Here is a 15,241-nt window from a genome sequence, read left to right on the forward strand (position 1 = left end):
GTGTTGATTATTTAACCTCCTCACACACCCACCCTCACCTATTTTCCTACAATCATTTTGAAATTTAGCAATTTAGCTTGTTTCTATTTTTTTTAATTAGATTCAACTACACTAGAGTAGCTACATGAACTGAGCAGAAAAAACTTTGCAATCAAACACTTGGCACACCATTTTTTAATCTCGAGAACCACAGCTCCGGCAAATGTATTTTCTGACTTCCGATAGGTAATCCCATGCCGTAAAACGAGTACAACAATATTTTGTTAGTTATCGCTAACGTTTAATAAAAAAATCATTTTAAAAATAGGATTAAAATCAAAGCAACTCTACAGTTTGTTCTAAATATTTCAATCGCTTGTGGTTCGAACAATTGAAAATGACCAAGAAGTTTATATAAGCTTCTTGAAACTGACGTAATGGGTCTCTTTCCATCTTTTGCGCATGCAATGAGTAGAAAAAGGAGAGTTGGCTATTTCATTATTTCGTGTGCTTTAAAACTACAAAATAACACTTTGAAATAATAACACAATATATTTGTTTAGTGAAAATATGATACAAAATCCTGTTTTCACACTTTACTGCACTAATTTTTACAAGTTATTATTTGTACTGCATATATTGGTCCTGCATGATTGACAACCGCACTGTCACTTGAACAAACTAAGACTTGCGCGATTGACGCTCTGCATGCGATTTTAACGCCCTACAGGTGCGGACACTTTTTAGCGCGAACCCGACGTCCATTTATTGGTATTGCTTTCGTTTTTACTCTTAATACCAATGATCCATGGTTTGGTTTGGTTCCATTGAGTTCCATGGACTTCAGTATGATTTCGAGTGCTTTAAACCATACTCAAATTCTTGAGCAGACTTGAGTATGATTTCAAGCACTGGAAATACGACCCTAATGGCAAGGACTTGAGTATGATTTCTAGTGCTTTGAATCATACTCAAGTTGTAGAATACGACCCTAAGGATCGTATTCTAGAACTCTACTCAATGCTCAAGTCAGGACTTGAGTATGATTCAAAGCACTAGAAATCATGCTCAAGTCCTTGCCATTAGGGTCATATTTCCAGTGCTTGAAATAATACTCAAGTCTGCTCAAATCCTGTCTTGAGCATTGAGTAGAGTTCTGGAATATGACCCTTAATGTCTTAAAAATTAAACAAATTGTAATAAAACCGAATGTCATTTATTTGTATAGCAATACAATACTTTTTGGAACACATTTAAAACCAAATCATAATCCTAAATCTTACATTAAGTGCAACACTATTATACTTATATTAAATTAAATTATTATATAGGTTCAGGTTCTCTGCTGTAGACTTGCATAATCTTCTCCATTATCTCCCAGTTCTTCTCTTTTTGAAGATCTTTTGTAAATACCTGAAAATCATAAATACAAATTGTTGGATTATTTATTGCAAGAAGTCATTAATTGCCGTATAATTTATATAGCAATTAATGACTTCTTGCAATAACCTGACGAAATTAGTTTTTATTTATATTTTTTCCTTTTGTGAAACAGTTCTATCAACAACAAAATATACTCAGGTTTTAATCATTAGTATAGAAGGCTGTCTCATACTAAATAATTAAAGCACTTGATAATTTGTAGGGGGGGGGGGGGTCTATCTAGCAGCACATCCCTAGCTTTATTACATTAAAAATCCAGCCAGAGTAAATATGATCTGGACAAGTTGACTTTACCTGGGCGTGCAATATGATGCAAATAAAATTTTTACTTTGTATTGCATTGACCTACCAACATATGGACATCGGGTCTAATACAAAAACCACAAAAAAAATGTCCGAGGTTAACCTATACAAATGTAGTCACACGTAACGAAATATAAAAAAACTAAAACATTTAATTTAAATTGTAACGTCATTGCAGTACTGCCTAAATTTGCTTACAACAATTTAAGGGCCCAAAATCATCATATTCAGCTTCTACTGGAAACTTTACAAAATGCACCACATTTAGCTTCAACTGAAAATTACTTGAACACAAGAGTAATGGAATAAATAGCCTTTCTCGTAAATGTTAATTAATTTCTTTATATATATTATTATGTCGAATTTTGTACAACTTTCACTTAAAGGTATAATAAAGAGTTGGGCAGATACATACATAGAATTATTACTACAAATGTGAAAATAAGCATGTACTATAAAAAATGTACCAATATTCTAACTAAACATAAACTCAAATATCCGTAATTCTGATTTATAACAAATCCGTTACGCTTTCGAGTAGTTTTGATGCCTTTTTACATAGACAAAATTAGCTTTTGTTTTGTAATCTTCGTAAAAACACTATGAAAATTCAAGGTAATGTTATTTCGGGCAAATGTATTTTCTGACTTCCGATAGGTAATCCCATGCCGTAAAACGAGTACAACAATATTTTGTTAGTTATTGCTAATGTTTAATAAAAAAATCATTTTAAAAATACGATTAAAATCAAAGCAACTCTACAGTTTGTTTGTTCTAAATATTTCAATTGCTTGTGGTTCGAACAATTGAAAATGACCAAGAAGTTTATATAAGCTTCTTGAAACTGACGTAATGGGTCTCTTTCCATCTTTTGCACATGCAATGAGTAGAAAAAGGAGAGTTGGCTATTTCATTATTTCGTGTGCTTTAAAACTGTACAAAATAACACTTTTAAATGACAACTATGATAACACAATATATTTGTTTAGTGAAAATATGATACAAAATCCTGTTTTCACACTTTACTGCAGTAATGTTTACAAGTTATTATTTGTACTGCATGACTGGCAACCGCACTGTCACTCGAACAATTTAAGACTATTGCGCGATTGACGCTCTGTATGCGATTTTAACGCCCTACAGGTGCGGACACTTTTTAGCGCGAACCTGACGTCCATTTATTGGTAGGTCAATGTTGCATTGCTTTCGTTTTTACTCTTAATACCAATGATCCAGATTGGTTTGTCATAGCTCAAAACTGTGTAACTTAAAAAACACATTTGAAATTAAAAAAAAGAAGGATACCAATATATATTGTCTGCTTAAAGATAAAACTACACAAGTGACATTTTCTACAAAAAAATCTCCAAATTATGTACCAGTTGTAAGAAATTTAACATATTTCTGCAAATAAAACTCCAAGTTTATAAGCTTTTTTGTTATTGAGATTCACATGCAGAAAGATAGTGATTTTCTTACCTTAGCTATATAAATTAACGACTTTTTGTCGAAAATGTCACATGGTTATTTATAAATGGATAATTAATATCTAATTTTTTTTTGTTATTCGCAGTAAGATATATTCAGGTATTTTTTTTATTTTCAAATTGTCTATTCTCAATTGCAATTTTGAGTTCCAACAGTATTTGGTTCCATGTGTGAGATATAGATGGTGATTATCTTACACCATTTTTGAGATAAAGACATATTCAAGAGCATCATATCAACCGGAAGATGTCCACTGCTGGGAGGCCTATGCTTCCCCCAAAGATTGCTATAGACAGACATATTGGTTAGAGATAACGGAAACCTATTAGTAAAAAGTCTGAAATTAGCATTACCATAAAAGTAACGAAATTGGCTATTTTTTATTGAGATATTATTACAATTTAAAAGGCATAACGCTTTTGGAGGCCATAGCAGTGTAACAAAATAGGTTAATAAGAAGATAGTGGTAATTAAGCGAACTTACCGAATACCAAGCTGCATCGTCATCTAGGGTAGACGCTAAAGGCACTGATACACCCAGAACCAATAGGCCCAAAGTCAGACATGCCACAGCAATATGAGGAGCCTTATAATCTAAAACTGCCGGCGAGTGGTGAAAGTCTTGCAGGAACGCCATCGCCGTGCGAGCTATAGGCGCTGCTCGCCATTGTGAAGTCGGAAACCACTCTTGAAGAGAACGCAAATAGTGCAGCAAGTACTTATGAGGGGATGGCGTGTCAAGATTAAATCCCAATACTCTAAGGACTAATAATTCAGCCTGAGCGATCGCTCCTCGCCACGACCAGTACTCTTCTCCGAGCTCCAAAGGCCCTGCTCCACGGTTTATGGAATTATGTGCGACATTTACCGCGTCTCTCAACCTCACCGGCTCATCTCGAGACTTCCCGGCCGCACACAAACATGCGGTACAAATCACATAACAATCATAGTCATTCTTCTCTGCTTCCTTGAAGAATTTATGGTAAAATATTGCAGCTGTAGCCACAGTAGCCGGTTGCAACCCAAGTTTGATGCCGCATTCAAATATAAAATTTGTGGCCAAACTGTGACCGGCAGCGCTCCGGTATTCTGCCAAACGCCTCTCACGTCTTGAACTTTGCAAAGCCATTACGTCTATGACGTCTTTCATAGTAACAATTTAAAATTTTATCAATTTACAAACAAATAAGAGGTTAACCACAAATCCAGTTTTTTTTTTTTTTTTAATTTATTAAGGCTTTGGCAAAGCCATCAGCCTAAACATGAATTATTATAATTATTACAGAGTTTTAAATGTCATAAAAAAAAACTAACTACTACAGTATGAAAGTTAAAAAAATAAATTAAATATAGACAACTTACACTATTTTAAAGGTGCTATTTACAAATTCAAATATTACGTTATATAAACTTGTGTGCTTTAAAAACTCCTGTACAGTACTGGGAATTGTTTTATATTGGAGAAGGTCTTGAGTTAAAGAAATAAGTAACAGACGTTGTAAAGAAAATTGTGGGCAGTCAAAAAACAAATGATTAAGGTCACAGTAATTATGGGAACAATATGTACATAACGAGTTACTATTTAACTTTAACCTAAATAAATGTGCAGGGATCTTACAATGACCTATGCGAAGTCTGCTTAGAGTCGTTATAAAATCTCTACCTATATATGTGGGATATCTTTCAAACCAAGCCTTGGTTGAAGGCACCGGGACTATCTCGGCAAGCCACTTTCCTTTAACTTCTCTTGTAAAATTTAGAGTGAGACACCATCTTTTGATCATATTTTCCTTAAGGCATAAAACCAAGTCTGAATGAGGAACTTTAAAATCACAGTAGTCTACATTTTCTGTCGATTTTGCTAGGGTGTCGACTAGTTCATTTCCAAATATACCGGAGTGTCCCGGAACCCAACAGAACTCTATAGTGAAACCTTTATTGCACATTTCGTTAACTAGATTTCTTAAGTAGTAAATTAAGTAATTAACACGGCTATCAATGATCTTATTTTTCAATAACAACAGTGCACTCAAAGAATCGGACAAAATCAAATATTTAGAAATACTAAAGTTAGAATTTAAAATATAGTTTATAGCATAAATCATTGCCAAAACCTCAGCAGAAAAAATAGAAAATAAATTATTACAAATAAAAACTCTTCCGCATTTTAAATAAGAATTATAAAAAGCAAAACTTGTCCTATCCTTAGTTTTAGAACCATCTGTATACACTTTAATGTAATCCTTCTTAGCATCTATAAACTCATAAAATTCAAATTTGTTCCTAAACTTTGATGTATTTACTAATATATCCATAATTAAACAGTGAAAGTCGAAGTTAAAACAAGGCAATTTTGGAGACCAATAAATTGCATTCTGAAATTCAAAATTTAGATATGCAATAGATTGGCTCAGCGTCGTAGTAGCAGTTAAAGGAGCTGTATTAAAGTCAGGAATATCATAGTCTTCTAAAAAACTACAAATTACAGGATTGTCGCAGCTAACTAATCTAAGACAAAACTTCTCAGTTAAAAAGCTCCTCCTGACAATAAGAGGAACTACACCTGTTTCTACCTCAAGGGAATTAATAGGGGAAGACATCATAGCTCCTGAAATTATTCGCAAAGCTCTATTTTGAATTATTTCTAGCTTTCTGAGTAAATGGTTAGCAGCATCGGCAAAAAACATACATCCATAGTCAAAGTGGCTGCGAATGGCAGCAATATACAAGACTTTTAAAATCTTGGGATCAGCTCCCCATTTCAACCCCACTAGAGATTTAAGGATATTTAAGCCTAACTCAGTCTTTTTGCAGATATGTAGAATATGTGGTTCCCAAGTTAATTGAGGATCCAATATAATACCCAAATACCTTTCTTTAGATTGGACTGGAAGCAAACAGTCATTGTAATAAATTTTGGGCGTAAATGAGCATTTTGCCGCAAAAAGCATGACTGAACTTTTACTTGTATTAACTTCTAACATTAATTGGGTCGACAATAGATTATGTAATGTAAAAAGGCAATTGTTCATATTTTTTTGTCCAACGTATATATTGTCGCATTCGAGATAAATTACTAAGTCATCTGCATAAAATGAATATCTCACAGACATTGGAATTTGATTCATGAGATTAACAAGGCTCAATATAAAAATCAAAGGTGATAGAACGGAACCCTGAGGAGTACCTTTATTTGTGGTTCTACAGCCAAAAAGATTATTTTTAATTTTTAAAGAAATATTTCTACCATTTAAGAATGAAAATATCCACAATAGAATGGGGCCTGGAATGCCCAGATAAGAGAGACTCTTGATAAGATATGCATGATTTATATTGTCAAATGCGCCTTTGATGTCCAAAAAAACAGCAAGAGTGTATTTGTTACGCCTCATATTCCTTTTTATATCACCTATTAAACACCCCAAGTTATACATGGTGGATTTCCCTTTGCGGAAACCAAATTGGAACTCCGGAATCAAACTGTTGCTTTCAATATACCATTCTAACCTATTTTTGATCATAGTTTCAAAACATTTAGAAAAACACGATGTCAACGAGATGGGTCTATATGCATCTAAGCTATGAATATCCTTGTACGGTTTAAGAATTGGAACAACATGTTGATCTTTCCAAACAGGGGGAATAGAATTATTAAGCCATAATTGATTAAAAATTTTAAGAAGAATGATTTTAGCTTGGGATGGTAATTTTTTTATCACTAAATAAGGAATGAAATCGGGACCCGGGGAAGTATTTTTTTTATACATGAGAGCAGCATCAAATTCATGCATTTGAAAATTAGAGGTGAGCCATTGTGCTGAGTCAGCACCAGGAGATAAGAAATAAATTTGTAATTCACGCATATCAATGGCGATGCTGTCGCGAGAAGCAATTTTGTTGAGAAAGTTTAAAGCATTAACTGGATCTTCCAAAAAAAGTGTATTAGTATTAGCGGTTGAATTTAGTTTAGAGAATTTGAATCGCCTAATATAGTCCCAAATAACTTTAGTGGGAGTCATTCGATTAAAAGAGGAGCATAAGTTAGTCCATGCTAATATTTTTTGTTCTGTTAGGATTTTTTTTTTATTAGCATCAAAGTTCTTGTATAAAATGAAATTTTCCATAGTGGGATACTTTTTAAACGAGTTCAATGCCAATTTGGCTCTAAGCACAACTTGGTTACATATGTCATTCCACCACAGTAAAGGTTTACGTTTTCTGTGGCAAGGATATACTTTTTTACGGAATGTCAATAAAATGTCAACTAATTTAGAAACAAAGTTGTTATAATTTTGTAATGGATCTGTATTGGGATTAAAAGAAAATCTTTCATTGCACAATTCAGTAAATTTAGACCAATCAATCTTTTTAAAATTAATTTCAGATAAAGAATTTATCGGAGGCGATACATAATTGGGTTGAGTTCGTGTGACAGCACCCGTGGAGCCGGTGTTGTAAATAACATTCAATAAAAGCGGGAAGTGATTACTACTGAGAGGGTCATCAAGAACCGATAATGAACAACTGGAACTTATCGACTGCGAAGCAATTACCAAATCCAAGACATTACCTTGCTGTCCAAAAGGAGCCAAGGTAGTGGTGGTGTGGTCATTTAAGCAGACTAGGTTTTGGGTCTCTGTTAGTGAGTGTAAGCTATTACCTCTGCGATCATTATTTCTAGAACCCCATGAAGTATGATGAGCATTAAAGTCTCCTATAACTAAATAATGTCTGTTAGCGATTTTCGTCAATGCACTTGATAACTGTTGAATTCTAAATTTCCCGTTGGGAGGAGGAGGCATATACACACATAATATGTCTACAGAAAATACATGAAGTTTGAGGGAGATTAATATGTTTTGAAAATGATAATCTGAAGATGTTGCAATAGTGGAGAAACTATACTTGTCCTTAACTGCCACTGCAACTCCTCCATGTGGATGGTCAGAGTCACGTCTCACTATATTAAAACCAGGTAGTCTAAAAATTTTATTAAGATTCAGCCAAGTCTCATTGAGGAGGATCAAATCTATATCTACATCACTGCTATAAACAAAATTTTTGAGTTGGTCTAATTTGGGTAAGATGCTACGAGAATTCCATTGTAGTATATTTAATTGTCCAACACCAATAGTGCTATCCATTATTTATGTGCAGCAAAATTGGTAATCAACAACTCTTTTATAGATTTTGCAGAGATAGGATCTGGACTACTAGTATCTTTCGTATTATGTAATTTAACAACATCTATTACAGTTTTAATCATAACACCCAATATGTCAACGGAGTTAATTACATCACTAAATAAAGCCCTTTTGTTTGGAATTTGATTAGAATACAAATCGGAAGTAGTTTTAACTTTTGCAGCAACTGTGGCGTAAGTTACATTACCTTTTATTTTCCCTTTTATTTCAGCAACTTTTGCAGCTTTTTGCGGACAAAGTGTTGAAACTGCTGTATGTGAGCCATTGCAGTTTACACATTTGACAGTGTCTTTGTTGTCACAGTCTTTGAAGAAGTGATTTCCTGTACAAATTGAACAGATTTGCTTACTTTTGCAGGACCCTCTGCTGTGGCCAAATTTGTAGCATGTGAAACATTGAAGTAACGGCTTGATATACTGCTTCACATCAAACCAAATATGATCGAACGTGACGTGATCAGGCGCTGTTGAACTTAAAAAAGTTATTAAGACTGTCGGTGTTGGAACCCAGGAGTCATCTGCGATCTTACGGTTGAAACGTTTGACTCCGATGATATCAGTTGCAGCCTTCAAGTTTTCTAATAAATCCTCTTCAGAAATATCAACAGGTGCTCGTATTATGCCCTGGCTTTCGAGATTATTGTATGGAATTCTTGCTAACCATTCAAATTTTTCCAGTGCCTTTTTGTTAAGCAAAAAGTTATTAGCGTCCTTCTTGTTGTTAAAAAATACTTTAACAAGTGCAGGTCCGACCTGTTTGACGTAGATAACTCCAGATGTAGTTTTCAAAACATTATTAACTTTGAGTAAATCCATTTTGTTATTTTGGCCATTGTTCGATGAAAGTAGGATTGTATACTCTTTCTTATCATTATCGGTGTAAATGTGGTTATAATCTCTGAAAAGTCCTCTACGGGTTCGAGAAAAGTTTGCCGCCATTTTCGTGGGAGGAGATTCTACGAAGTCACTCTTCTCATCGTTTTTCCTTTTTCCAGGACGGACGATGCCGTCACTGGAGACACTCATTTACCCAATTAATAGTAACGGATATGCAAGTAAATTCGACAGTAATTTGTAATCAAAAAGGGCTTAAAAGTAATTTTTCAAAATTAATTAAAATAAAGCAAACTACTTTGAAGCTTGGCGCCCTTTTTTTTTTTTTTTTTTTTTTTTTTTTTTTTTTTTGCCACAAATCCAGTTAACAAACAATAGACACAACATAATAACAGGTAACTTTTTTTCAGCTTAGAAGAGTGGATGAAATATACGATAACATTGACGGTTCGATCGTCGATCGGTGCGAGTCCAAGTTGTTGTACGATACATGCAACACACACAGACTAAGCTACTCTATGGTTGTAAATGGCGCGTATTTTTAATTTTTAGGTGAGGGGACATTGCATCGTGTGGTCGCGGATTATCCAAATCTTAGAGGATGGCAAAAATATTTAATCCAAATCATCAAATTATTTATTAATGTTTTGGCCTGTTACAAAAATTTGACATTGGCGTCGTTCGCCTTAATTTTTATTTACTATTTTTACAAACTTGACGCTGCGAAACTTAGATGATCTCCGAAATCATCAGGAAATCGACAACCAATAGGCAAAATAAGAAGATTAATGTTTTCATTGTGCCAACGAACTTTTAGAATTTGATTAGCAACATATTAGCATTAGCATTATTTAGTTCGCTTAGTAGTTCGCTGTGGTTCACTGTTTCAAAATTACAAAGACGTTTTATTATCCACACTGGAATAAGCTTGTTTATAAACTACTCAAAACAATTTAGGGCCCACTCGAATATTACTGAGAATTCGACTGTATTTTCTTTTTGCTTGATGCTTTGTAAATTTAAGTGGATAATCTTCAATTGCATAATGTTTACAGATTGTTTAATGTTCGGAATGTTAAGTTTGAGGTGGTTCTTAAGTGGGTAGACGAAAAAAATAAAAATGAGTAAATTCTGCATATTACGCACTTTTCTAATCACTTGTGTTCTGCATCCCATAGCAAACACAGGTTGAAATCGGATCGGTGTTTATCATTTGTTTCGGTGTTTGCGCTTTGTCTACAATAACAATGTCTGGAATTTGACGCCATATGGACCCGGAAACCGCTTACAGAGCAGTAGTATTGCTTCAACAAGGCAATTCACAGAGATCAGTAGCTTTAAGCCTCGGTGTGTCTCGGCATGCGATTCGAAATGTTTGGAAGCGTTATCAGGAGATCGGTAGTGTTACTAGACGACAAGGTGGAGGCAGAACTCGGTCCACCACCTCCCATGAAGATCGGTACATTCGACTTACTGCACGTAGAGAGCGCACCGTGACTGCGCGTACCTTACAAAATCGCTTACATTTTTACGTGAAGCTACTGGCACCCGAGTGAGTGATCAAACGATACGAAACAGGCTCCATGAAATGAAGACCAACAACGCTCCAGAATGCGTGCTGTTCGACAGAAATTGAGCAGGGCACATCGTGCAGCGCGTTTAAGATTTGCACGTGAACATCTCGAATGGACCATGGACAACTGAAGGACAGTGCTCTTTACAGATGAACGTAAAGTTAAGTTTTTACAGTGATGACAGACGGGTACGTGTCTGGAGGAAACCAGGAGAACGTTTTTTGGATCCCTGCATTCGAGAAACTGACCGCTTTGGTGGGCCCAGTATTATGGTGTGGGGTGGAATTTGGTAAAACGGAGCTGGTATTCCTGGATGAGGGCAACGTGAACGCTGCCAATTACGTCCAACAGGTCATCCAGCCTCATGTGATCCCATATTCACAACGAATTGACCGAGACTTCGTCTTGATGCATGATAATGCACGTCCTCATACGGCCCGTATGACCCAAAGCGCACTTTCGGAAGCCAACATCAATGTTTTGCCGTGGCCCGCCTTGAGTCCCGACTTAAACCCAATTGAGCACTTATGGGATCAGCTGAAACGAAGCCTCAAAGAACAGTTTACTGCCATCCACAGTCGTCAGGAACTAACCAATGCACTAAAACACTGCTGGGAACAAATTCCTGTCGAAAATGTAACTCACCTTATAGAGAGTGTCCCAAATAGGCTCAGGGAATGTGTAAGGAACAGAGGAGGGCCTACACGTTACTAAACACCACTGGTATTTAACTCCTGCCATCGTGTTATAAAATTAAATGTTTTTGTGCCACAAAAATGCAGGTTCAAGTTCAGTGATTTTTTTCTAAATTGTGCAACTTATGTTTTTTTACGGTAACAGTACCGATATGTACTGATATTGCGGCTTTGCAAACGTATAATTAGTTTTTTAAATAAAAAAAAAAACGTAAATTATACATAAGTATTTTTTAATGTCGCCTTGTGCCGAAACTTCGTTTTCCAGCGACTTTGCCGTAGGTGATAAGCTGGAGTCATTTGTACTTATTGTGTTGGCCGAAGTAGATTTTCCTGCGTTTTATGGTGTTCATGAGTTCCGCTTTTTTCTTTTGCTTATTGACTTCGACGTTTGTAACCCGGTCATGCTACGGTGCTAAACCCACATCTTGAAAAGCCAGCTTCCTTGTCACAGAAGTGTGAGGGTCCAAGTTTCTAAATGAAATAATAAAAATTATAAAAAACAAAATTCTAATTATCTATAATTTTATGATTATTATTTCTTATGATTGGTGGCTTAAAAATTCAAATTGCATTACTTAAAATAATAAAATAAGAGATTTATTTTTCCATACAAACACCTAGCAGCTGGGGTTCTCGAGATTGAAAAGGTGCAGCCGGAATCAGCTTATTCCAGGGTGGACAGTAAAAGACCTTAGGACTAGAACCGACTATATAAATGACAACTGTTACTTAACTAGTCGATTTTAATATAAATAAAAGTAAGGGACGCCTCAGAAATCACAATAATGGCAGACTCACGGAAGAAAGAAAAGAATGGAAATGGCATTAAGCAACATTTGTATCAAAACCAGTGTCGCCACACGTACACATTTGAAAACGTAATCTTACGTTAGTATTAAGGGTCGTTATTCCAGAACTCTACTCAATGCTCAAGTCAGGATTTGAGCAGACTTGAGTATGATTTCAAGCACTGGTAATACGACCCTAATGGCAAAGACTTGAGTATGATTTCTAGTGCTTTGAATCATACTCAAGACCTGACTTGAGCATTGAGTAGAGTTCTAGAATTGGTTATATCAAATCAGATCAAACGAAAATAGACAATAATAAAAAACTTGGTAAAAAAAATTGAAACTTATTTGGATCTAATAAGGTTTTATTATTACTAGTCACATAAAAGCTAGAATCCTATGGGCATAAACTTCTTAGAACAAAGGCGAAAAGTTGACAATCTACAGATAGGGACGTGACATTTAATTGATATCGACATTAAGTTTCATAACTTGCGGAATATTGAACTAGGCATTGCTTTATACTTGCTATAATTAGAGTTAACCACGGAGTATATGGAAACGGCATTTAAAATTATTACTTTCTTCGAGATCTAGCGTAGATGAATTATTATACTGTCGTCGTACTTTTATTAACCTACTAGATTTCAAGTCAATCCGATCACTGGAAGGGTTGAAATATTAAAACAGTCATCATAAAAATTTTTATTCTCTCTGAAATATGATATATTTGTTCAACAATTACCTCTTTCTTACCTTGCTGAACACGACTACACCTATAGCGTCGACGAGCTTGTCAAGAAAATGAAGATACTTATTTCCGAAGGCGAAGAAGCGAATCATTTGTTTCATGAAAACTTGACTAAAAATAACTGACAATGAAATGAAATGAAAACTGAAATGAAATGTTTTGACATTTAGATGTGGTCTATAATTTGTGAATGGGACTCTGAGTTTCATGTCATATTAACCATATAATTTATTTCTTAATGAATTTTTCGGTTGTTATATGACATTAAATTATATACATTCATATGTATATAATTTAATGTGATGTCACGAAATGCCTATAGCAAATGGTGCTACATTTAGTAGGTACCCAGCTTTTGCTGCCTGTTGCTTCAGCCCATTTCTCCTTTAAAAAGGATCCGGCGGGAAACTAAAAAAATCAATACAAAAACTGCAAATGTAAATCATGCCTGTGATAAAACTAAGAACTCAAGCAGACTAAGGTAACGTATAATAAGCAAGTAGGGAGATAGGAATCATGTCGATAAGGGAAAGAAAATCTTCAATCTTATAAAGTCTTCATTTGATACTCCACGAACTTACGTGCATTGTAAAATTATCGACACTGTACCTCTTCTACCTATATTTCCTTTTTTTCCATTAATATATCGTTTTTACTTAAATTTTAAAAAAACTATTACCACACATTTCAGTAATCAAAATTGTTAGCTTTTAAATACCTGTAAACAATTTATATTTACACATTGGTACCTACCGCTATAAAAAAATGTTGAACTAAACCAAAACCGGGTTTCTAAATAGTTTCTACATATCGATAATTTGATTACATCACGCGGACCCAATACCAAGTGTAATTATACGACACTAGTGCAAGCAATTCATATTGAGCGTCATTCGAATTGTTCTTTTGACGGCGACGATGGCTAGCAACCAATGTATGTTGTTATTACCGAGTTGCAAGAAAATAGTTTTGTTTCGAAATTATAATATTGTATTTAAGATTGTATTGTTCAAAATATTAGAAAATACAGAGTTTTAGTACTTACCGATGAAATGAAATCACTCCCGGAGAATTTTTAAACTTTGGCTTCTTATGCGACATGATATAATGGCACAGTATTTCTATTATTTCCACAAAATAATCAAGTATCACATTTGAACGACTGACGCGCTGTTGACACTTGTCTGGTGATAAGCTAGGTAACGCGGACCCCGCTCACTAACCAGTCTATTACTAGTATTTATGTGGTCTGTGGGCAGACTAGTATAACATTAAAATAACTGATATGGACATAACGACATTGCTGATTTTTAGTATTCTGCCCTCAGAAGGAAAAAAAGGCACAACTGCTGTGCAGTGTACGCATAGTTGTGCCTTTTTTCGTTAGGGGGGCAGTCTTCAGCTGTACAAATTCACTTTCTGTACCTAGTATGCAGAGTGAAACATCAACTATACCTACATTACGTAAAATAAGTGTCTATGTTACTTTTTTTAATTAACCTAGATTTTGTGCTGCTGATGGTAGTCAGGGACCAGTTGTTACAGGCTTGTGATGATTTTTTTCTGTGAAAATTATAAATTATACAATATAAGTAAATTATTAGTAAGCTTAATTTTGTGTCTATATTTTTTTTGTTTCTTAGGGAAGGGACACTTTAGGGGTATAATAAATAAAACCCACATGATTATTTGAACATAAAAATAAGAATATAATCATTTTCAGTAATTATTTAAATTATACACTTAAAAGTACATTTATAGTAAATTCAATAAAAAATACCAGTGCAGACGAGATACAAAAAAGAGAAAATATTGTTTAATTAAATCGTTGGTTAAATATATCGCTCTCAATAAATGCAATACAAAACACAAGTTGGAACATAAGGAAATAAAAGTTAAAAAGTCACTTGATATAGAAAAATAAAGATAAGATTGAATCACATTCAAAAATTACCCACTAGTGACTAAAAATTTTACTTTCTTAAACGTTTGTTCAATAGGGGACCGCTCGGCGACCGATCGGTCCGGGGCGGGCTGGGGCGCGGCGCGCGGCCTGGTCTTACCGAGCGGTCCCTGCACGCGCTAGAAATAAATGTTACATGTCATCAATTCTAAATAAGATAACTTCAACATTGTACTCTGATCAGTACCAATAAGACTAATTCGCCACCGGGGCC

The 15,241-nt window shown here is 34.8% G+C and overlaps 1 protein-coding gene across 1 annotated transcript; it reads right to left on the reverse strand.

Annotated features, from left to right (window-relative positions):
- Nucleotides 1-1,223: 1,223 nt before the first annotated feature.
- LOC113231056 (cyclin-Q) lies at nucleotides 1,224-4,404 on the reverse strand. Its single transcript, XM_026465218.1, has 2 exons — nucleotides 3,698-4,404; nucleotides 1,224-1,392 (listed from the first exon to the last, which is right to left on the reverse strand). The coding sequence occupies exons 1-2, from the start codon at nucleotides 4,361-4,363 to the stop codon at nucleotides 1,303-1,305; spliced, it is 756 nt and encodes a 251-aa protein (XP_026321003.1). The 5' UTR covers nucleotides 4,364-4,404; the 3' UTR covers nucleotides 1,224-1,302.
- Between the last annotated feature and the right edge of the window lie 10,837 nt (nucleotides 4,405-15,241).

The sequence above is a fragment of the Hyposmocoma kahamanoa genome, unplaced genomic scaffold (genome assembly GCF_003589595.1).
Source record: "Hyposmocoma kahamanoa isolate Upper Pololo Valley unplaced genomic scaffold, ASM358959v1 64, whole genome shotgun sequence".
Taxonomy (NCBI): Eukaryota; Metazoa; Arthropoda; class Insecta; order Lepidoptera; family Cosmopterigidae; genus Hyposmocoma; species Hyposmocoma kahamanoa.